Source organism: Diceros bicornis, chromosome 18 (genome assembly GCF_020826845.1).
Source record: "Diceros bicornis minor isolate mBicDic1 chromosome 18, mDicBic1.mat.cur, whole genome shotgun sequence".
Classification (NCBI taxonomy): Eukaryota; Metazoa; Chordata; class Mammalia; order Perissodactyla; family Rhinocerotidae; genus Diceros; species Diceros bicornis.
The window spans coordinates 249561-273905 of record NC_080757.1 but is presented as its reverse complement, the minus strand read 5'-3'; the positions used below and the strand labels follow the sequence as shown (position 1 = coordinate 273905).

Below are 24345 nucleotides of genomic sequence, written 5' to 3'. Positions count from 1 at the left end.
CAAAAAATGGCCCCGTCGCCCCCTTGAGTCCTTGGACGCCTTCCCGCACCCCTTCAGTCCTCTCTGGTGTCAGTTCTTCCTGGTGGATCCTTTAAACTGGGTGAGCATCAGCCGGCTGTCTCTGAAAGACAGGCCCTTCAGGAGGAAGTGCTGTGCGGCTCTCAGGGACGACTGAGAGCAGAGGGCTTAAGACAGCCGCGGTCAAGGCAGGGGCCCGACCTCTGTGGAAGGAATAGTTCTCTGTTTATCCAAAGCCTTAGAAGGAATGTGGAAGGTGATGTACAGTATGCCCTTTGGTGTGGGAGGGGGGCAAGGGATTCGCGCCTATAGAAGGGGAGCACCAGGCGGGGGTGCTGTGGAGGCTGTGTTGAGGGCTCTCCCCTCAGCTAGGGCAGTGGGCTGAACTCAGGGTCCACATCAGCAGCAGCTTTGGTGCTTTAAGAAAAATATGGATGTCAGTTTCTGTGTCTTCCTAAATCAGAATTTCTGGACAAGAGGTCCCAGGCCCCAGTTCTCCACGTGAACCCAAATGGAGACCGGGTGACCCCTAGGTTTCCCACCCTAACATGACCCTGAACAGCATGAGTGTTGCTGGCCTTGGAAAGGGCCACAGTGAGACATGAGACCACCCTGGGAGGGGTCTAGCCCCGGGAACACCTGTTCAAAGGCCTGCCCTTGCTGCCAGTGGGGACGCCAGGCTGCAGCAGGGAGCTTCCGTGGTGCCCACTCTGTCCATGTGCAAGCCGCCCCCCAGAGCAGACCGTGCCGCGGCAGCGCAGGCACCGTCGTGGAGGGAAGATACCTGCCCTTCAAACTCTCATCATTTTAATAGTCGACAGCTGGCTGGCTCTGAACGGTACATTAAACAACAGACTCAAAGACCCCCAAGCGCGTCCACACCCCTCACAGCGTTGCTTCCATCAGCATTCCACCGCCCCGTCAGACTCCCACAGCCTCGGGCCCCCGGGGTCACGGAAACCCACGTCTTAGTGTGATGAGTTAAAAAAACCATCAGTACACTTATCACCTGCGTTATTTTTTTAAAATAACCAATATTAAACCAAACACCTCCCCAGGTCTGCGGCCTCAGAGCAAATGTGGCTCCGCGGCAGGCTGAGGCCTCCGCGCTCCGTGGGCTGGGTTGTTGTGTCTCCCGGCCCCGCGGCAGTCATACGGCATAGAGCTCATAGATCTTCTTTACACAGTACACCAGGGCGGCGAGGGCTATCGTGTTGTGCAGTCTCTTTCTGTGCAGGTCGTCCTTCCGGACCAGCACCACTGGCGTGGAGGAGGTGAGTGTGTGCAGGGGCAGGCGGGACAGTTTGTAGGCGTCGTACTCCACCTGGTACTTGCAGCAGGGGTCAAACTGCCAGGAGATGCCATAGAGTGTGCAGCAGGCCAGGCTCAGCACGCCGGCGGGCAGGGAGATGTAGTGCGAGTAATCGAGCGGCAGGGCCAGCGGCGTGAAGAGGCAGGCCGTGCCCGCCAGCACGGTGGTCTTGTGCAGGCAGTTGCCCACGGTGATCCAGCGGGCCGTCTCGTCGCCGATGCGGGTGGGCTCAATGACGATGTACTTGTACTGCGCCTCCAGGGCCTGCTCCAGCTCGTACTCAAATTGGTCCTGGGCGCTCTCCCCATTGTAGATCTCGTGCACGATGTAACAGTCTGTGGCCGACACGCTCACCCTGCCGACGAGGGGCGGAGAGAGAGGAGACGGTTAGGCTGAGAAGCACCTACTGTGTCTCTCTGCTGAGGCGCTGAGGGGAAGTGCCGTGAGGGGAAGGCTGGCCTCAGGCTCCGCAGCAGGCCTGACCTCGGGAGGGCACATCTCACTCAGGTTTTGTGGGGTTTCTTGCTGAGGAAGATTCACCCTGAGCTAACACCTATGCCAATCTTCCACTATTTTGATGTGGGTCACTGCCACAGCATGGCTGACAAGTGGTGTAGGTCTGCAGCTGGGAACCGAACCCACAAACCTGGGCCGCCGAAGCGGAGCATGCCAAACCCAACCACTAGGCCACAGGGCCAGCCCCTCCCTCATGTTTTTATCTCCCTTAGAACCCATATACAAGATAATCAGTAAAGAATTTATTTTTTCTGAAAGAATAAAACAGTGAAATATAAAAAGACACAGGAAAAGGAGTCTCTGACCTCTAAGAAGATGACAGCCTACAAAGGTACCGGGCCTGGCGGTTAGCCGAGTGCAGGGGACTGATAGATCTCAGTTAGCAAAGCAGCCCCAAGGAACAAAGAATGATTTCAGCCCCGGGTCACCTGAACACAGAAGACGAAGCCCGAGGTCGGCAGGATGAGATCTGCTCTGGGTTCACTGGGGCACCTGCAGAGGAGGATTCTCCGAGGGAAGCCAGCAGACCCGAGACAGATAATGCCCAACCCCCTGCCCTTCACACAGTTCAAAAGTAGTCCTCCTTGGCTTGCAGAACAGAAGGTGAATGGGGCCACCTTCGCCTCGGTGACAGAACCAACTCCTCTGGCCCTCAGGGGAGGACGTGCTGCCAGAGCCCCCAAGGCCCTTCGAAGGCCGGCAGCCCAGGAGCCCCCGCCCACTGCTCTGAAAAAGCAGCCCTTTGATTAGTTAGCAAAAGACAGCGCCTCAAGAACAGCAGTGCCTCTAAAGTCACTGGGCATGAGGGTCACGTGAGGCCCAGACGTTCTCGCCCGTTCTGCCCACTGGCCAGGACTCCACGTCTGCTGCCAGTAAATGCTTCTCTCACGCACATAAGCAGCACTGTTCACAAAGACCCACTTCAAGAGGCTGAGCTGGCCCAACTCCTCGTGGGACTCGGGAGGGCTGACATGGCTCTTTCCAGCGGAGGACAAATCGGAGCCTTCCAGAAGGCTCGGCTCTGCATCAAGGCCAGACAGCAACCTGGCTCCGCCCTGGCAGTGACCACAGGCCAATGGGGCAGTTTAGGCCGTGGCAACACTCTCAATTTGAGGCCTCTCAATTGAGGTGTGAACTTCCCACACCCCCAGTGAACAAACCTAAATAGGACCTGTACGGGCCCTGTCATCTTCTCTTGCCTTGTTTCAACCTGTCCACATCTTACTGGGTCTGCATACTGCCGCCCAGCATGTAGTGTTTCTCCTAGTTTTGTGTCATCTGTTCATCTGATAAGAGGCCTTCCTTATCCAGCCTCCGAGAGGGACCCTGCTAGACACAGCTCTTGAGGCTGAACCAACTTGCTGAACTCATGATATGATTACCAAGCTGTACAGAGCCATCTTATGTCACACGCCTCAGTGAAAAGCAGCCCCTGCTCCCCAGGCTGGTCAGACTGTCACAAAGGAGACGAGCCCCGCTCCTCGTGATCACGGCCCACCCTCCTGAGCTCTGCTTGTGCAGCGAGGAGCAAGCCCCCTGTGCTCACAGACACGAGGCCCAGGGGCCTGGCATGTCCTGGGTGCGGCACTCCAAGCGGCTGCTGAGTAAAGCCACGTGGAGCTGGGCTCCAAGCTTCCTGGTCAGGGACCATGTACATTAGGGACCAGTGAAGGCTTTTCAACAAGGTCACCCCAGAACCTCTAAGTTCAGCATTAAGGTGGTTCCAGCCCTTCTTCACAGATGAAAGCAGTGCCATGTTAGGGTGGTGGGAACTGGATTGTCAGGGGCAAACTTCAAGGAGAAAGGACAGGTGATGGGAGAGCCAGACCACTGAGCGATCCTTCCAGTCCCTCCCAGGCAGGACTCTGCCATAAAAGCTACTTTTAGCAAACAAATAAGCCCACCTGGAGGCAAGTTTCCCTCTAGTTGGATAAATGCCTGGTTAATGCTCTCCTGTGGTCACATTAGAAATGAAAAGTCCGGGGCCGGCCCCGTGGCTTAGCAGTTAAGTGCACGCGCTCCGCTACTGGCAGCTCGGGTTTGCATCCCGGGCGTGCACCCACGCAACGCTTGTCTGGCCATGTTGAGGCCACGTCCCACATACAGCAACTAGAAGGATGTGCAACTATGACATACAACTATCTACTGGGGCTTTGGGGAGAAAAAGGGAAAAAGGAGAAGGATTGGCATGGATGTTAGCTCAGGGCTGATCTTCCTCACAAAAAAAAACGAAAAGAAATGAAAAGTCCTTGGTAGAGGGCCGACCGTGCCCCGGGTGCAGGGGAGGAGCCTGGGGATGGGCGGGGGGGACTCAAGTAGAGGGAACTCTCTATCCTGAAAACGGAGCTGTAATTACACTGGAGCAGGGAGCCTCCTAATTAAACCACAGGCCCTGACTGACTGGTGCCCTGGGGAGAAGCCGTTCCCTGGGGGGCGGACAAGAAGCCTCCTGATCTGGGGACGCTGGCGAGTGTGCCAGTGGTCAGGGCTGCCTTTCCAGGAACAGTGAATGAGCCGTTTCTGTAAGAATTCACCGGAAGTTTATGAAATGAGGAAAGTCGGGTTTCCCATCTGAAGGCCTTTGTGGGGTCTCTCCCTTGGGTTTTAGTTCCGAGAGGGGAGGGAGGAGGTGACGTCAGTCACTCCTCCCAGGTGGATTCAGCACTGCCGAGGCCACCGCCGGCGAACAATCGGACCTAAGGGGCAGGGTTTCCCTTGGCTGGGTGAGTCACAGAGGATGACGGTCACTGCTAAGGCTGCCTGTCCCCCCGTGTGCAGACAGGAGGAACATTCCTGGCCCCGGGAATTCCTCTGTGTTCTCAAGCTCCTCGGGCAAGAGGCAGAGGGGAGAGAGGAGCAGAGGCGGGGAGAGGCCTGAAGAGGAGGCACTGCCAAGGCGGCTGTGTGTCCTGCTGACTATCAAAGTGAGGCCAGGACAACGCCTTGCTGTCGGCGTCTGAGGCACGCTTTCTGGCCAAAGTCCCTCTGGAACACTCAAAGCAAAACGTGGGCGTCAAGGTTGGATTACAGAATGTTCTTGCCAAAACACAAATCTACCTTCGTGCAGTGCCCTTCTCTGCCCAGCAGACTGTAGCCATCCTGAACATGGTGAGAAAACGCCGTCAGGTCTAGTAAGAAAATGCTGTTGAAGCCCCAGCACCTGGCAGACTGCTCCACCTCGCCCCCACCGTGTGTCAACCAGGCCCCGCCCCCCCAGCTCCCTGCTGCCCTGGCCTCTGGAAGTCCAGCTGGCACCCATATCCACGCAGGCCCACCTATCCCAGCCCACCCAGGGGCTGGCTCCCTCTGGTTGCTCAGGGTGGGCGTGGTGGGCACTGTGATCCGCCGTCATCTGGTCACACAGATCAGGGGGTGTGTCCACAGCTCCCATCAAGCCTGAAGTGGACAAAAGCCAGTGCCCTCTGGCTCCCGTCTGACTCCTGTCCTCAGGTGCTGCCCCGTGTCAGCCCTGACAGCACAGGAGTGACGGCAATGGACACGGGGAGTCCCTCAGCCTCTGCCTTCGGCTGGGGGCGGTCACAACAGCATAGCCCTGAGAGTGTGCGCAGACACAGGGCTCTCACCCAGTCCATGAACCCCAAGCCTGCCGTAGCGTGCCGTGGCCTCCTGGAGCCTCCAGGCCTTGCTTCGGGCAGGTTGCCCCGCTCCCATCCATCGCCGTCAACCAGCTATTCAGTGTGACAACGAAAGAGCAGGAGCCACGCTCCCGGGTGCCTGCCAGCAGGTGGTGCCACATACACCACCCTAAGACTCCCCAGTGCTGCTTTCAAAGCCAAGCCTGCTACACCCAACTCAGGAAAGGGGTTCGTAGTTTCCACTGGGAAAGGATGAAATCTGAAGTCTAGAGAAGTGATTTCCAGGATTCCATGTGACATACAAGGAAGGCGATGGCAAGGTCCAAAACACACACAGACACACAAGGAGGAGGCTCCCTTTGTCAGAGTGCTCCCCGCCCAGCAGTCAGCACCCGCACCTTCCACCCCAGGCTGCAGCCATTGAGGCACCATCCACCTCTGCAAGTGAGGTTCTCAAGGCAGCCCAGACCACTGGATTCAGTTCCGCATGGCGGACAGACTCTTACTTTAGAAGCCCCGTGGCCGAGTACTCGCAGGAGAGCCACGTCCACCACTGCGCAGCCGCCCCAGCCCCCACTCATGTGTGGCTTGCTTTTTTTTCTAGATAGATGTAATCCAACTAAAGAAAGAACCCAGGGCCAGCCCCGTGGCTTAGCGGTTAAGTGCGCGCTCCGCTGCTGGCGGCCCGGGTTCGGATCCCAGGTGCGCACCGACGCACCGCTTCTCCGGCCACGCTGAGGCTGCCTCCCACGTACAGCAACTAGAAGGATGTGCAGCTATGACATACAACTATCTACTGGGGCTTTGGGGGAAAAAAAGTAAATAAATAAAATTATTAAAAAAAAAAGAACGAACGAGCCCAGGTAGAAGGCTGCCTTGAACATTTCAGAGCATCACCAGCCAACACCCAACATGAACCCTGGTACACAAAAGCAGATTAAAAAAAAAAAATAGTAAGTAATAGCCAATTGGAATCTTTTGAGCCCTGGGCTTCCTAAGGGACTATATTTTTGCTTTTCATTGCAGGTATGAAATGACCAGCAAGAGAGCATAATAAAAACAGTTTGTGTTATTAAAAAAAAAGAGAGCACTGATAATGGAGAAATCTCCAAGAAATAAAGTGAAAAAAGTGAGGCGAGAACAGTGTGTACGGCATGCTGGCGTTGGTGTGTGTTTGAAAAGGTGCACGTTTGCTCTCATCTGCACAGAACATTTCTGGATGGACATACAGAGAGCTGAGAGTGGTGACTGTGGCTGGAGAGGGAAGGGAATGGCTCCGCAGGGAAAGGGGGTCCCTTTTGAACCTTTAGAATTGGGCCTGCTCAGCGGTCCTTACGGCCAGGGTCATCCTCCTCCACACTCTGCCAGCGTGGAGACCGCCGTGCAGGGGGGGCCTTGAACCGCCCAGGAAGCAGAGCAGCCACCTGTCTGAGCTGGAGCGGCCACTGTAGATGCTGCCTCGAGGTCATGGGCACTTGTGACTGGGGGTCTTGAACCCATTCCCTCGCTCTGCCTCCAACCAGTCAGCCTGAGACCCTGGTCTCCCCTCTCCTCTGAATCAGCCCTGGTGGTCCTCAGGAAAGTCATCAGAGGAATCCCCTGGGAACGCTGGCATTCAGTGAAAAGGTGGCCGTAATGAAGACTTGACCGGACAAACTGTTTCCCCCAGCATCTGGGCGCCCTGTGCGTGCGCCCGTCAGCCTGCCCAGAACCCGGCCCCACGGTCCCCCACACCGTCTCGAAGCCAGTCTCAAAGGAATCTGGGATTACAGAAGTAGTCTCAAACGTGGGATCCCCAAAGTTTGGTGACACCTCTCCAGAAGTTAGAGCAGCACTGTTTGGTGAGAGCAAAAGATGACTGACAAAGGAAGAGAGAAACTGTGATGTCTTCCGCAAGAGTGAGGACGGAGTCCAGCGCAGCCTCCGCGCGGAACCCTCACGTGCAGGCGGAGGGAAGCAGGGGCCGAGCATGCGCAGACGGCGCCTCACTCAGCCAGAGGCACGCAGCGCTGAAAGAGGCGCTGCCGTGAAGAAAAGCCAGGAAACCACTGACAGTTCAGGCGCGAGGTGGCCTCTGCCTGGAGGAGGGACACGTGGGCCAGGGTAGTGCTAGTTCTCTACTTGTTAAGCTGAGCAGTGAGCACACAGGTTTATTATTGTTTTTTTAAATTATGGTAAAATACACATAAAATTTACTATCAACCATTTTTAAGTGACAGTTCAGTAGTGTTAAGCACACTCACATTACTGTGCAACCAATCTCTAGGACTTCTTCATCTTGTAAAACTAAAACTCTGTACCCACTAAACAGCAGTTCCCTCCCCACCCCACCCCACCATTCCAGTTTCTGTCTCTCTGAATTTGACAACTCTAGCTAAATCATAAGCAAATCATACAGTGTTTGGCCTTTTGTGTCTGGCTTATTTCACTCAGTGTAATGTCCTGAAGGTCCATCCATGCTGTAGCATGTGTCAGAATTCCTTTCCTTTTTAAGGACAAATATTCCATCGAATGTATAGACCACATTGTGTTTATCCGTTCATCCATCAATGGACACTTGGGTCGTTTCTATCTTCTAGCTATTGTGAATAATGCTGCTATGGGTGTACAGATATCCATTCAAATCTCTGCTTTTAATTCTTTTGGATGTGTACCCATAAGTGGCATTGCTGGATCGTATGGTAGTTCTATTAATTTTTTGAGGAACCACCACACTATTTTCTGCAGCAGCTGCACCATTTTCCATCCCCACAAACAGTGCACCAGGGTTCCAGTTTTTCCACATCCTTGCCAACACTTGTTATTTTGTTTTGTTTTTAATAGTAGCTATCTTGACAGGTGTGAGGTGGTATCTCATTGTGGTTTTGATTTGTACTTTTTTAAATAACAGCTTTATTAAGATAGAATCCACATAATATACAATTCACCCATTTAGAGTGTACAGGTCAATGGCTCAGCATTTTCACCAAGTTGTGCAATCAACACCACAATCAACTTTAGAACATTTTCATCACCCAAAAAAGAAACCCTGTCACTCCCCATTTCCCCCAACCCTCCCCAGCCCCTGGCAACCACCAATCTTCTTCCTGACTCGACAGCTTTGCGTCTTCTGGACATTTCACATAAATGCAGTCATACAGTATGTGGTCTTTTGTGACTGGCTTCTTTCATTTACCATGTTTTCAAGGGTCATACATATGGCAAGTTTGTGACTTTTCACATGTTAGAAACATAATTTTGATGTGTTTAACATATAATTTTTAAAAATCCAAGAGAAAATATCTGGGGGGAAGTAGCAAAGGTGCTATACATGAAAAAAGGTCAACAATGGTTTTCTTTGGATGGTGGGCTAACAGGTGACTTTTAAATTTTATTTTTCTGGGCCGGCCCCATGGCTTAGCGGTTAAGTGCGTGCGCTCCGCTACTGGTGGCCCGGGTTCGGATCCCGGGCGCGCACCGATGCACCGCTTCTCCAGCCATGCTGAGGCCGCGTCCCACATACAGCAACTAGAAGGATGTGCAACTACGACATACAACTATCTACTGGGGCTTTGGGGAAAAAAAATAAATAAATAAATAAAAATTTTAAAATATTTATTTTTCTTTGTACTTTTCTGTATTTTCCAAAAAAAATAAAACTAAAAATAAACAAACATGTGCTTCTTTTGTAATGGGAAAATTAATTATAAACTTTTTGTTATAAAGAAAAATCTTCTTCAACAGCCCTGTATCCTTTGGGGTGAAGAGACCAGACAGGCATGGGCCCTCCAGAGCTGAGGGGAGCAGGGGGGCCACTTCCAGCTCCAGCAGCTTCTCAGTGCCAGCAGAGAAGCCCCTGCTCCCGGGGAACAAGCCCCCCCCGCCAGGAACAAGCCCACCGCAGCCGAGTCTGGGCACAGGCAGCGTCTCAGGGCTGAGGTGTCCTGCTGCTCTGACACCCCTGCAGTCCTGCCAGTGAGAGGCAGGAGGCGAATTCCAGTCCCGCTTCACTCACGCAAGCACTGCCCAAGTTGCCTGCAAGCCACCATCATTCTCTGGTCACGCTGGACCCGCAGGAAGCAAATCCAAGTGCAGTGGAGCACGCGCTGTGGGCCCAGCTCTTGGAGCAGCCAGGCCCGCAGCAGGACTGAGCTGTGAGCTCCCCTCCGAAACACAGAAGGATGTGGGCTCCGAGCTCCGCAAAGGCAGGCTGCGTTTTCATCACAGTATCCCCAGCACAGGGCCTGAATGTGACAGGTTCCTAACAGACATTACTGCAAGTATGTTGGAAAGGAGTGACAGGAGGAGAAAAACAATTATAATAACTGAGAGAGCTGGTGGCTGGAAAATTAAACTAGGTCCAGATGTCAGGTTGCCTTCCACCTAAAAAGCATGTGGTCCCTGATCACCTGTGACGTGTGAGGTGCTGACTCCACCTCTGCCCCCGGTGCAGGAAACCTACTTTTGGCTAATAAAAAATTGCTTCCCCAGGAGCCAAAGAAAGCAGTAAAATCTATGCCAGTGAGGACAGAAAGGACAGGCACATCGCCCCGAATACTGAGGACGGTTCCAAACAGGCCCAGGAACTTCCAACCAGGGCACCTGACATCTGCACCTGTTTCAGAGAGCCGAGTGCAAGGGAACGCGCTCCTCCTGTGCTCTGGGGAGTGTGCAGCTCTCTGCTTTGGCAACAAGCACACAGTGCACCAAGTGTGGGCGTCAAGAGGCCTGGATTCAGGTTCCCCCTCCACCATTCACTGGTTTTGTGTCCAAGGGCAGAAGCCCTCGCTGCTCCGAGCCGGCTTCCCTCACGTCAAATGGGGCAAAGGCCCCAGCTCACCCAGAGTGCTGCAGTGGAGAGGGGATTGGGGGCCGGCGTGCAAACCAAAGTGACAGCTGCAAAGCACCAGCCCAGGGTAAGGCCCATGTGGCTGTTTAAATCTAAATTAATTAAAATTAAGTAAAATAAAAGATTCAGTTCCTCAGACACACAAGCCACTTGTCAAATGCTCGACAACCACATGTGGCTAATGGCTACCCTAACGGGCAGTGCAGATACAGAACACCTCTGTCCTGGCAGCAAGTCCTACTGGACAGCCTGGAGCTCAAGAACTGTTATGACGACTAAGTGACTGTTGGCTTTCACAAGAATTCTCTGGCCCATAAGTTGCTGCTGGCACCAAGGACAGAACATAGTGGTGGCAGCTGGGAGGTTCCTGTGTGTGCTCGCTCTGTGGGGTACTTTCCACCTCCTCCCACTGCCCTCGCTCAGAGGCATGCACACGCACGCACGCGCACAGGCCCAGGGCGAGAAGCCCAACTCAGGCTTGGTCTCAGCCTCCTCCTCACCTCCATGGACACAAGATCATCCCTCCCTTCTTCAAAAAGTTGGGCCTGAATTGGAATGTAGCCTAAAGGACCGAACCACTGAGGCACAAGTTATTGTAGCTGGAATCCAGATTGCTCAGTGAATCAAGCAAGACAGAAATTCATGCTGAAGAGGATGAACCCCAGCAGATCCTAACCTACAATATCCAACTTCTGGGATTAGCGTGTGGCCCAACCATGCACGACTCGGCCTGCTGACAGCCAGCTGAGTGGGACCCACAACCCTCAGGGCTGCACCCACAGACTGGGGCGCAGATGCTGTCCCTGCGTGGCTCACCCAGACCCGGAGCAAAGAAACGTTTCCACCACCCACCAGAGCCAGAATGGGAGTCTTTCAAGAGAAATAAAATACCAACCTCTAAGGGTCCTCAGCTCTAAGAGGCAAGGATCAGATCAGAACGAGGGGAACATCACCCCAGGAACGTGAGCCGCCTGCTCGCATGGCTTGTGGTCCATCTGTTGAGCTGGACTGCAAACTAAACCCTCCACTGGCCACCCATGACCAGGCCCGTCCAATTCACAGATTAAAGCAAAGGTGTCCAAGAGGAGGACCAAGTCCCGGGGAGTAAAGCGTCATACAGAAAGATGTGGAAGTGATCCCACAGAACTGGCTGCCTAAAAACGCTGGAGCAGACGGCTGCACAACTCAGGGGAGGGGAAAGCCACAAAAAAAGTGACTTCACCCTCAAACCTGAGCATTCAGTCCAGCACGCCCAGCCCTCTAAACACTCCAGGCCTTTACACGGTGCTGCATCATGTCGTGATCAGAATCAGATCAAGTACATCTTCACGTGATGGTAAGAACAGGAACTGAGAGCACAAGGCTATCCTCACATTCCAGCAGTCATGGAGAACTCAGGGATGCTCAGGGGCCCTGAAGGAGTGAAGACAAGCAGCCCAACGGGACAGGCGGGACCGTCTGTGAGCTGCTCCAGGTTGGCACCCAAGTGGCAGAACACACAGATACCTGCACTGTGCCTTCCTAGAGGGGCAGGTGTGTCTCAAAGACGCCGACAGGACAAGTAGCAGTCTGTCTCGTGTGCTCGCTGCCAGTGTGCTGAATTCTGGACAAGAATTCAAGTTACAGCTCAGAGTCTCGTGTTCTTCATTACAAACACTGTTGATTTCCTCAATTTAACGGAGCAGAGAAAAATCAACGTGGAAGCAGCTACCACTTTGCTGTTTCTACCCCTCTCCTATCTTAGCCGAGACCAGCATTGTCCTATCGATGGAGCTTTCTGCAGTGATGGACATGTTCTATATTTGCGCTATCCAGTATGGTAGCCACAAGGCACATGTGACTGCTGAGCAGTGGAAATGTGGCTAGTGTGACTGAGGAGCTGAATTTTTCATTTTACTTAATTTTAATTAATTTCAATTTAATTACTACAGGTGACTAGTGGCTACTGAATTAACACAGCTCTCGACCCAAGAACCATGTAAAGCGAGAATCCACACGCTGTGTGTTCTAAACTAGACCATCATTAACACACAGCTGATGACAGTAATTCTCGTGGACAATCTAGTACCAGGCAGGGCCTTTAAATACAAGGCATGGTTCCGGCTTTGCAGCCGCTGGCAAATCTGGAAAGTTTATCCAAAGCATTGCTCTGCCCCAGCCCCAGCCCCAGCCCCAGCCCCAGGCCCAGGCCCAGGCCCAGGCCCAGGCCCAGCCCCAGCCCCAGCCCCAGCCCCAGCCCCAGCCCCAGCTGAGACAATGTTTCCTTCAGTTTCAACATAAAGCAGATTGCAGCCAGGTGTGTGCAGCACCCCGGGAAAGTGGTGTTACAATGTGGAACTGAGATTTGAGTCAGCACAAATGTGACATGGAACAAAGTCATTTAAGAGAGCCATAAACAGCCTACTTCAGTCATAAGAGCCAATAATATACTCGGGCCTCATCGTCTATGGTTCTGGGCAATCAATTAATCCGGTCTGCCCCACCCAAACAGCCGTCCCACCCACTGAGCAGGAATGGAGGTGCGCCCAGAAATGAGCTAGCTGGCCCTGGGGCTGGTTATGTTTCCATCCTCTGCTCACCATGGGAGGATCTCAGGGAAACGGGGGTCAGAAAAATGACTCCTCCAACAGATCCCAGCTAGGGCCCCCATGGCAAACGCAAAAAAAGGGGGACCTCCTAGCCACACCAGGTTATCTAGAGGGAGGAGAGATGGTGCCACCCAAACCACAAAAGCAGATGCCCCCTTCCTGGCTGACATACCACATCTGCATGTGTGAGCACAGCCTTCAGTTCCAGGCCAAAGGTGGCCACCTGAACCCCTGAGGAGACCAGGCAGGTAACTGCAGTGAGTCAAGCTGTCAGGGGAGGAATGATGAACTAGAGAGCATGTGCCCTGACCAAAAAAATGCGCCCCTACTCAACTTTTCAAGGAGAGTTTTATGTAAAATCTTTCAATTTATAAGCACTGGCAACTAATCTAAATTCTCTGAAAAACTGAGGGTCAACAGTCAAGGACTGGATTCAGCCTATGGGCTGCTGGTTTGCAAACTCAGTTTTGAATTAATGCTTTTCTTGAACCAAGGAGAAAAATCCCCAACATCTAATTTCTTAGATCACTAAGAGCTTAACTTTTGTTGGCATGGCCCTGTATGATGCCTGGGCCTCTCCACTTGGCCTTCCGGTTGTTTTCACCCAGTAAGGAGGAATGCCTTTCTCTCTGATACTCAGTTTTCTAAACAGGTTATTTCCTATTACTAAAGAATTGTTTGCATTAAAGAACTCAAAAATGTTTGCTAATTTTTAAGGCCATCTGGAAACCATCGAGGTCACTTCTTTAACTTCTTTCTATTGCCCAATCTAAGAAACACCAGGTGGGAGTTGGAAAAATAAAAATATCTGCTTGCCATTCACTGTTTTTCCAAGGAAGAGGAAATGCAGAACAGACAGTGTTGGATAACTCTGAGCTCAAGAATAAAATGTAAGCTGAGGGGGTCTATCACAATCACCAAACAGGAGGAATCTTCTGAGCTGGGAAAACCATCTGCAGGCAACAGCAATGAATGTGTGATGGAATCAGTCAAAGAAAAGGAATAATGCAGAATAGTTGAGAGAGACAGAGAAGAGATGGGTAAAGGGAGAGCGAGAAAGAGAACTGTTCTGTTTAACAATCCTCACCACAAAGACAAAAAGAAGCAAACACAAAACTTGCCTTTCTTGCTGCCCCCTGCTATACCAATCAAGCCATAATACAATGGTCAGGGACAGTTTAATCCGGTGACTCCACCAACACACATCCTTTCCCAAATTTCTAGTGGCTGAACGGCTTCTAGTGGCTTCTACTAGCTGAAATTGCCTTCCAGAAATAAAAACTGTAATTTCAACACGAAAACTACTCCAATCTCATGTTCTAGAAATCAGTTCTCCAAATCGAGACCCACCTTGGAAAAAACGAGTTCCTCACTCCCCACCCAGACCATTCATTGGGAAAGGTCACTTTAAAGGACTTCCAAGGCAAGGGTGGTTGCAGAGAACCCTCAAAAAGTCGCAAGAATCGGCCCTCGAGGAAGCGGCCGGCTCTCGGCCCGGGAGACACAAGTGGGGAAGGTTACGGCTCCCCCTGGTAAACGTGCAGATCGCACGGCCCTTCCCGCGCCCGGCCCGCTCTGTGAAGGCTTCCCCTTCCTTCTCCCTCCCGAGACCCATTCCTCACCACGTCAGCGGCCGCGGCCGACAGGGCCACGCGCGGGGCCAGGCGAGGCGAAAGCTTCGGACGCCGCTCGGCCCGCGGGCAGCCAGGCGGGTCCCTGGGGCCTGCGCGGGGCGCCCGGTCCTCTCCGCGCGGCCCGGCCTCGGCCCCCACCCTGCACGGCGGCGGCCCACCTCGCCCGGCCCGCCATCGCTCCCTCTCCTGAGCCCTCGGGGAGGCCGCTTCGGCCCGGCTCGAGCGGGCGCCGCCTCCCAGCCGATCCCGGATCGGCCCGGGCTGGACCCCCGCGTGCCTGGCGCGGGGACGGAGGGGGCGGGCGAGCGAGGAGGGGGAGCCCGGGGGCTACGGCAGGGAGGGCGCTGCAGCCCCCGGAGGCCCCAGCGGCTCCCCAGCTCCTGAGCCACCCGCCCTAGGGGAGCAACACGGCCGTGGATCTCACCTCTCTCGGGCGCCGCCGCCGCTGCTGCCCGGGCCAAGACGCCTCCTTCCCCAAGCGGCCATCTTGGAGACACTCTGCTTGCCACTGTCTCGCGCCAAGGCGGCCTCGGGAGAGCGGGCGGGCGGAAGGGAAATGTAGTTCGGCCCAGAGCCCCGGCCAGCCCGGGAGGAGGAGACCGAGCCCCGCAGGACTACAGCGTCCACAATGCACCGCGCGCCGGAAGCCCCGCCTCCCGAGGTCGCCTGGGAAATGCAGTCCTCAAAACGGGCAGAGTGGAGGGCGCCCCTGCAAGAGTCCTGGTCAGTGCACGTTTCTGGAAATTACGATGCCCAAAGTGCACAGCCAAGGATCACAGGGGCCCACCTGCTTGTACGCCCTCGGGCTTCGAGAGCACGGAGCCGAAGGAGCGTGGAGAGGAGAGCGCCTACAATTCCCAGAGCGCCGCGCGGGAGAGTCCCGCCGCCCGCCCCGCCGCCGAGGGGGCGCCGCGCTCTCTGCCGCCGCGTCCCGCCCTGCCTGCGTCGCCGCCCGCGCGCCCAGCCCGGCGCCTCGGCCTCGCCCTCCGCGGGGCGGCCCGACCTGCCCTTCACGGCCGCCTCTGCCCGCTAAGGTCACCGCGGGCTGACGGTGCCGCCGGGCCCTGCTCGGAGGCAGTCGCTGCTCCCCTCCGCTCCCCCAAACTCTCTGGACTCCAGGGACACTTGGGAGACGAGACGGACGCGGCCCCCGCTGCCACGGAGGGCCCTGCGTGCGGGCTGGTGGGAGGAAGAGTCTGAAAGCAAAGAGGAGGAACTACCACGTGATCATTGCCACGAGAGAAATGGGGTTCTGCGATAGAGAAAAGCCCATGTTAGATGGGCCACGAGGCCCCTTCAGGCCCCGCCACGCACCCCACCCCTGTCCTGCGGTGACGTGAACACAGCCGCCGCCTCCGGTGTCTTTGGAGACATATGCTGGGCAAACCATCCTCCTGACGGGAGCCCTGCCCAGGACCTGGCATTTCCCTGCCTGGACGCCGCTGCAGAGGCAGAGTCAGGATGGACCAGACGGAGCCCAGAGATTCCTAGATGCTGCTCCCTCAGACCCGTGGGCTATTTTGGGGGGATCCTTTGCCGTTTTTAAACTTCCAGTCTCTCTCCTGCTTTCCGCAGACGATGTTGCTAGTCATATTAGTTGATCCCATTAAGTATTGAAGCAACTCCTTACATGCCGAAATCTGCTCCAGATTCGGAGATGGGGAGAAGCATGGCGCATGCTCTCAGCACCCAAGTCTAGCGGAACTGGGCGAGCCAGGGCGGGAGGGCTGTCGGGTGTCCATGGGACTCGCGTCACTGAGGATTCCTTGGGATTTCCTTCCAGCTCACATTCTACACTCGTAAGTGCTTGAGGTCCTCTCACAGTCCCTTATTACCTGCAAGACGCAATGCAAGCTCCTTAGCACAATCTGGAAGCTCCCCCCCACGCCATGGTTTGGAGGTTGTCTACCTCTCCTGCTTGAGCTGCCCCTTTCCTGCATGGAACTTGCCAGACTAGCAGAGTCAGGGTTTGTAGGCCCCCAGATGTTACACGCTTTGCCTAAAATGCTTTTCTCTTCTGGCCGACTATGCTCCTAGACCTTGGGCCTGTCTGATCCCTTGGAAGTCCCTGCTGTTCCTGTTGGATCGCGTCGCACAACCGTGCCTCCCAGTGCCACTGTAGCGTGTGCTAGAGTTACAACGTTACCACGTTGCCTTGGCACTGCCTATGGAGAGGTGGTTTTCTCTGGACCAGTGTGGTGGTGAAGAGTTTCTAGGGGTTCTGGAACAGCTGGGTTTGAAGAATGGCTCAGGCTCTGGGTCTGGGACTGCTTAGACAACCCCTGTTCCTCAGCTCCCTGGTGTGTACCGTGGGGGGGATGTCAGTGCCTCCCTCAGGACTGCCCTGAGGACCACATACGATGACGCGGGTGTGGGCCTCGAACAGCACACTGGTAACGATGACAGCTGACGGCTCTGTCATGCCAAGCCCTGTCCTCAATGTTTTAAGTGATGTAACTCTTTTTATTTTCACAACAACCCTGTGAAAGTGATACTGTTATCATCAACATTCTTCTTTTGCAAATGAGGAAACCAAGTTACAGAGGACCTGAGTGACTGGCCGAGGTCACGAAGCGGGTCAGCAGCGGCGCTGGGATCGGAACCCAAAGCGGTTGCAGGGAGTTCACTATGCCGTGGTGCCTCTCAGGAAGAGCCCCGGCAGTGCCACTGCCGTCGTCAAGGAGGACAGGTCCCAGGCCAATATCTGGTGCACAGACAGTGTAAGTGCTCAAACAGCTGTGGGCCTAGGATGATCTTCCCGTCTCCCCAGCTCTTGCACTTAACTTCTAACAGGCCATCTGTTTCCAGTCTGCGGACTTGAGCTGAGATCCCCAGAATGTTGTCTCTTGATCACTATTAGGGCACAGACATCTTCTGGAAGGTTCATAGGCAGGTTGATTTACATCGACTACATGAGGGCACAACCTGGATGGTAGAAATTGGAATTTCTGAGACTCCTGATAAGGCCTCTGAACTGCTGGCACAGAGGCAGCCCGCAGGACAGGCGGCTCCGAGACGGTGCTCACGATAATCTGCCACTTCTCTTACTACCCTTTTCATTCATCTTTTTTTTTTTTTGTGAGGAAGATTAGCCCTCAGCTGACATCTGTTGCCAATCCTTCTCTTTTTGCCGAGGAAGATTGGCCCTGGGCTAACATCCGTGCCCATCTTCCTCTACTTTATATGTGGGATGCCACAACAGCATGGCTTGATAAGTGGTGCATAGGTCCGTGCCAGGGATGCAAACCCGGGAACCCTGGGCCACCGAAGCAGAGTACGTGAACTTAACCACTATGCCACTGGGCTGGCCCTGATTCATTCATTCTTATAGCAAATAATTATTGAGTGCACACTCAGTGCCAGGTACCGAGTATACTGTTCCTGGTCTCGTGGGCTTTCCAATCCAGTAGGATAAATAAGTAAATAAACATTTTCAGAGAGTGATAAGTACGAAGAAGAAATTAGGCAGGGCGATGTAATAGAGTGACTTGGAGATTGCAGTTGGCTAGATGAGGTCTCTTTCAGGAGGTGACATTTGCATAGGACCTGAATGAAGAGAGTGTGAGCGTGAAGAGTTCACACAGAAGGAATGCTCCGCACAGAAGGCATTGGTGCAAAGGCTCTGGAGTTCAAGGGAGCTTGGTGTGTTCCAGTAACGGGACTGGGGTGGCTGGAGCACGCTGAGGAAGGAGAGGTACTGGGTTTGCCTCTGGTTAATTCACTTCTCTCTGAATTTCAATTTTCTTAATTGTAAAATGGGGGTAATTTTACCTATATTACTTAGTGTCTAATCAGGAAAAAAAGAAGCCACCCTACATATTTCAAACAAGGAATCTAATACAGGGCATTGTTTGCAGAGGTGTTGGGAGGGCTAGAGAAGCCAGGGGACAATAAGGACACCCACAGACCAGTCCCTGGCGGGGACCGGCCCCCACAGCTGGAGGAGCAAAAGGAAAAATAGTGTTTCCCAGAAACCGTGCTTCCTGCCGCCTGAGCAGGAGCTGGGAGCTGCACTTGCTGGGGACGCTACTGACATGCGGCTGCTGCCACTACTGTGGCCTGAGGTGCCGCCAGAATCCCGGACTGGGACGGCTTTTCCCTCCCTCCCATCTTCCGAACCCCTGCCAGGGCCTCCCACCAGCAGTCAGCTCTGGGGGTCTGGGGATGTAGTTTACGGGCTTCCAGCCCTGGCTGCAGAGAAGAGTCCTGAAAGATAAGTGTGGGATGAAGGCAGCAGACACCATTCACACACCAGCCACCTTGCAGGGCCATTTTGAGGAGTAGAAATGAGTATGTACTCAACAAATTATCCTGTCCTTATGCTTTGTAGCAACAGTAGGCATTTGGGAAAGGCACATCCTCCAAAAGAAAGTTTTGAACTTACAATTAAAAGCATCAAAAATAAGCATTTTAAAAATAGAATTTTAATTCTGAATGGGTGATATGTTCACATGGTATAAAACAAATTACAAAACAATACGTGGTGAAAATACAATTCCCTTACCCTGTCTCCACGTTACCTCGTCAGCACCCTGAAGGCCGGCACTGGGGCCCGTCCTGCGCATCTTCCACAGATAGTCCACACACTGGCGAGTGGACGCACGTGAAACAACTGTCCTTTCACCCAAAGGGTGCGTATGTACACACTGCTCTGTCTCGTTTTTCCACCTGTGTCTTAGGAGATCACTATCAGCACACGTGGATCTGTTCTCACAGTCCGGCCACGGCGGTCCGTGTTCAGACAGGCCGTGGCCTCGGCCGCCAGTCCCCGAGAGGTGCTTACAGTGGCAGGGGTGCTGCGGTGAATGCACTCGCACAGCCTCGTGGTGCCCGGCACGTTTCCCAGGGATGGCTGCCTGACGAGAACTGGCTGGGCCGAGGGCAGGGCGCGTGTCTTTCTGATAAACAGTGCCGAGCTGCCCCCCACTCCACCGCAATGTGTGACGGTGCCTGCTCTGCTGCGGCTTTGCCGGCACGCTCTGCGCGACCTCCCAGCTGAAGCCCCAGGTGTTGAGGGGCGGAGACAGGCTCCCTCCTGTGTCCGTCTGGGTTCCGGACCCGAAGATGCCATGAGCAGGATAGAAGGGCTGTTGTTTTGTGCCACTGTGCTGTGAGGTGCTTGCTACACAGCAGCAGATAGCTGAACAACCCCTTCCTAGACTCCTGTTGGCAGACATTGTCCACTTGGTGAGACAAAAGCTGGCCTAGTGGTGCTCAGCGGTGCAAAAGCCCAGTCATTAGCCCAACTGCAGGCAGCCAGTGTCCCTCCAAGATGTCCCCAGGGAGCCCCAATAATCCTGCCCATCAGCGTGCCACCTCGGACACGGGGACGGCCCTGGGACGTGCGAGAACAATACCAGCACCCTCGTTACCTGAGAGATGAGGCAGCGGCCGCAGGCATAGAGCACGAGTCTATGAAAGGCACAGGGTGCCCCTGATCTATCCTGGTGTCCTCCTCAGTGGAGGCCGATAGCAGTCAGCCAGAGCGCTGAGCCCCCCAGCAGTCATGGAGCCCCGTGGGAGGGGTGTCACTCACTCATCACCAAACCCCTGCTGAGCACCTGATCTGTCCCAGGTCCTGGAGAAGCCCTGGGGACAGAGGAGCACATGGACAAGGCCCCTGCCTTCCAGCAGCCCACCTGGCCAGCCCCTAATTCGGGGGCCAGGGGCAAACACAGAGCAGGGGTGCGGAAGGGGGACGCGGGAATTTCAGTTTTAATATCGGGAGGTCCTAGGCCAACTCTGTCATGCCAGGGTGTGGTGAGGAAGGCAAAGATGGTTTGATAACGATTGTGCCTTTTTATACCCGCTTTATAGCACGAGCCGCCCTCACGACAGGCCAGTGAGGTGGGTGAGACCTGTTAGTACCGTGATTTCACAGGCTGGGGCTGGGGCCGGCCAGGGAAAGGGGGAGACTTGGGATACTCACAGGGCATTGAAGCAGTCACTCTGTATGGGTTTGCTAAGGCTGCCCTAACAAAGGACCACAGACTGGCGGCTTCGACCATAGAAGTTCATTTTCTCGCAGCTCTGGAGGCTGGAGGCCTGAGACCAAGCTGCTGGCAGGGTCTGCTGCTGCTGGGCCTCTCTCCTGGCCGGCACACGGTGGCCTTCTCGCTGTGTCCTCACGTGGTCGTCCCCCGTGCACGCACACCCCTGGTGTCTCCGTGAGCCCCATCTCCTCTTTTCGTGGGGACACCAGTCAGAGTGGGTTAGGACCCACCCGTATGACCTCATCTCGGCTCATTCGCCTCTGTCAAGACCCTGTCTGCAAATACAATCACATTCTGAGGGACTAGGGGTTAGGGCTTCAACATGTGGATTTTCGGGGGACACAATTCAGCCCAGAACACACTCTTTCCCAGTTTGGACTGAGGCCACAAAATGAATCGAGCACCATCTGTGCCCTGCGGGGACCGTCACAGACCTCCAGCCTAAAAGAAGTTGGAGGTTGGTGGGGGGTAGGGGGGAGATTGGTTTGGGGCAAGACGGTTGCGCTGGGTCCCCTGGGTTGGGGCGCAATGGGCTGGTGGATGGCCATGTGCGAAGGGCTCTGAAGGGGAGAGGCTGTGCTGGCGCCCGAGGTGGCCAGACACAGAAAGGGTGACGGGCCTGTGCTGGGGCCAGTTACATTCCCCAGCTGGGCAGGAGGAGATGCAGTGTGAGTCGGATGCTATTTTAAATCCTGTCTTGCCCTGGGGGACACCGGCAGGGACAAAGGGCCCCCTCAAGGAGGATGGGCCACCAGATTCCTAGGCACTGAAAGAACGGGAAGGCCGGCCATCGCAGGAAGCAGAATCAGAAGGGCCTCGTGGTGGGGCCTCTGCAGAGAACTCAAAGGTGACCATCAGCCAGCATGTTCAAATGGACCCCTGTGCACCCATGTTTTCAGCACACTATTCACCATCACCAAAAGGTGGGACACCCCGAATGTCCATCCGTGGATGAATGGGGAAACAAGATGGGGTCCGCAGCACATAAAAAGGAATGAAGCTGTGGGGGATCAGAATTGGCCACCCCAAAATGTGTCTCTTTGGCTTGAGGATTATTTTGGGCTGGTTACTTTTAAAAACTGCAGACATGGGAGAAGCTCTCAAAAGTAGAATTAACCCTTTCCAGGAGACATTTACATTTGTAAGGGAAGTCTCCATTTGTAAAGGTGTCTCCCTCTCTGTACCAGGAAGAAGGGGGGATGGCCTCATCTCTGGAAACTCTCATGGGCGCAGAAGGTAAGGACTTAAATCTGCATGTTAACCTCTTCTTTACTGTGCTTTTCTGGTAATCCCCCATAGCCGACTCCCCACCCCCAACAAACATCCTCCTTTGTCTTTAGCTGAAGATAGTATTTAAGATGACAGCCTCTGCCATTTTGTTGAATTACCAGTTTTTCCTCAGTCTCTCCCGTGTATACATGTTATAAAGCTTTGTTTGATTTTCTCCTGTTATTCTGTCTCATGTCAATTTAATTCCTACCCCAGCCAGAAGGACCCAGAGGGTAGAGGAAATCTCTTCCTCCCCTACAAAGCACTGACACACATGACCACACGGATGAACCTGGAAAATGTTATGCCAGGTAAAACAAGCCAGACACGAGAGGAGAACTAGTGCGTGATTCCCTGTGTATGCAATGTCCACAATAGGCAGATCCCCAGAGACAGAAAGTAGATCAGGGTGCTGGGGCTGCGGGGAGCGGGCGAGGAGTCACTGCTGATGGGTTCCAGGTTTCTTTCTGGGATGAAGAGAATGTTCTGGAACTAGGTAAAGGTCATGGTTGCACAACATTGTGAATGTACTAATAAATGCCACTGAACTGTGCTCTTTAAAATGGTTAATTTTATGTGATGTGAATTCCACCTCAATTTTAAAAAAAGTGACCATGAGAATGAGCTCCAGCTGTAAACATCTGCCTCAGCCACGGAACCCCCTGGGCTCACTGGGGGGTGTCAGGTAGAGCTCTGGGCCCCCCAAGTGGCACCCTCCCCAGCCCCAGCTACCAACATAGCAGGTTATGGAGAATCACAGCTGGCTGCCCCACACCCCACTCCCTCAGGTCCCTACACCCGTGCCAGGACGAAGGGAGGCCATCCCTGAGCGTCCCCAGGCGGGCCTGGTGCTGACGATAAAGATATCGTACCACCCACACTGTAGTTTTCCAGTGACCACATTTTAAAAAGTAAAAAGAGACAAGTGAAGTTAATTTTAATAATGTATTTTATTTAACCCAATATATCCAAAAAATCATCATGTCAACGTGTAATCAATTTAGAGTTTATGAATGAGATATTTTACATTCTTTTTTTTTTTATACTAAGTCTTCAAAATCCAGTGTGTTATTTCACACTTAGATACGTCTGTATCAGGACACTGAATTTTCTTCAGGAACACTTGATCTGTATTTATAGATTTCATTAAGTTTATGGTTGAAAAGTAGATTCACATATGCCAGTTGTTCCAAACATACTCAAAAGTATGAGTAACTGAATCGAGTATTGCTTTTAACAATTGCATTTAAATAAGTTAAAATGGAGTAAAGTTGAGAATTCCCCATTCGGCCATGCTAGCCGGTCCCTGGCTCCGGGGCGGGTTCTCCCCTCGTGTGCCGGGCGGCTCCACCTCTGCCCTGGAGCAGGCGGGGCAGGAAGCGCGTGGTGACAGGGGTTTGACAACAGGCAGAGCGCAGGGGGTGCCAAAGCCTGGGGGGTCACCCGGCAGGAGCGTCAAGGCTGCGGGCCAGGCCCTGGGAGCACCTGGGGGCCCTCCTCAGCTGCGGCTCCCTGCAGCCCTCTTGAGCTCAGCGTCTTGGAGGGGTCATTCCTCAGGGGAGAGCAGGGCAGGCTCTCACTCCCGCTGCGGACGGGAAAGGAGCCAGGGGGGACGAGGAGGATTGTCGTGTTGCTCAGGGTCAGTGTGCGCTGGCCGGACGCCGGCTGGGCCCGCACGCCCCAGGGTGCACTCAGAGGGCGCCCCGGGCTCGTGAGCCCAGAGTCTTGGGGCTCGGAAGCAGGAAGCTGGATTCGCACCCATGTCTGTCTGACACAGACCCCGAAACTGTGGACTCCCAGAAATTGCTCTCAAATCTCAGAGCCAGGGCAGACCAGGTCATCCTCACCTCCCCGCTGAGCTTCCCTCTCCTGCCCTCCCCCACCCAGGGCGCTGCTCCGCTGAATGGGGGCAACAAGGGGCATTTGAGACTGCATCTCATCAGATTTGGTTTTAGGAGGGAGATGGAGAAGAACGCCTGGAACGAAACAGGAGCTGGTGGGGAGGAGGGAGGCAGAGGCCCGGCCCCCTGTGCTCATCCTGCCGGGGAAAGGCAGGGCGGAGGAGAAGGAGCTGGGGAAAGAGAGAGCAAGGCAGGAGAGGTGGGGAGGGCTGTCGTGGGGGGCGTCAGATGTGCTTTGTGGGGCTGTAAGGGCAGGAGCCAGGACCAGAGGCTCTCAGTCGTGTTAGTTCCCTGTGGCTGCTCTAACAAATGACCACATACATAACAAATGACCAATGACCTCTAACAAATGACCCTCTAACAAATGGGCCACTGAAAACAGCAGACATGGACTCAGAAGTCTGAAGACCAGGTGTGGGCAGGGCCACCCCCCACCCCCACCCCCGAGGCTCTAGGAGAGAATCCAGCCCACCTCTTCCAGCTTCTGGAGGCTGTGGCCTTCCTTCTTCCGTGGCTCGTGGCCACATCACTCCAGTCCCTGCCTCTGTGGTCACATGGCCTCCCCTTCTGTCTTTACTCCCCTCTGCCTCTCTTTAGGGACATTTGTGGGATGTAGGGCCACCTGGATAACCCAGGGCAATCTCCTCATCTCAGGATCCTTCACTTCATTGCCTCTTCAAAGACCCCTTT

At 54.2% G+C, this 24345-nt stretch overlaps 1 protein-coding gene across 1 annotated transcript; it reads right to left on the bottom strand.

The window, feature by feature from the left end:
* Positions 1 to 808: 808 nt before the first annotated feature.
* On the bottom strand, positions 809 to 15261 carry TMEM11 (transmembrane protein 11). Its single transcript, XM_058559482.1, has 2 exons — positions 14917 to 15261; positions 809 to 1685 (listed from the first exon to the last, which is right to left on the bottom strand). The coding sequence occupies exons 1-2, from the start codon at positions 14976 to 14978 to the stop codon at positions 1169 to 1171; spliced, it is 579 nt and encodes a 192-aa protein (XP_058415465.1). The 5' UTR covers positions 14979 to 15261; the 3' UTR covers positions 809 to 1168.
* Positions 15262 to 24345: the final 9084 nt, after the last annotated feature.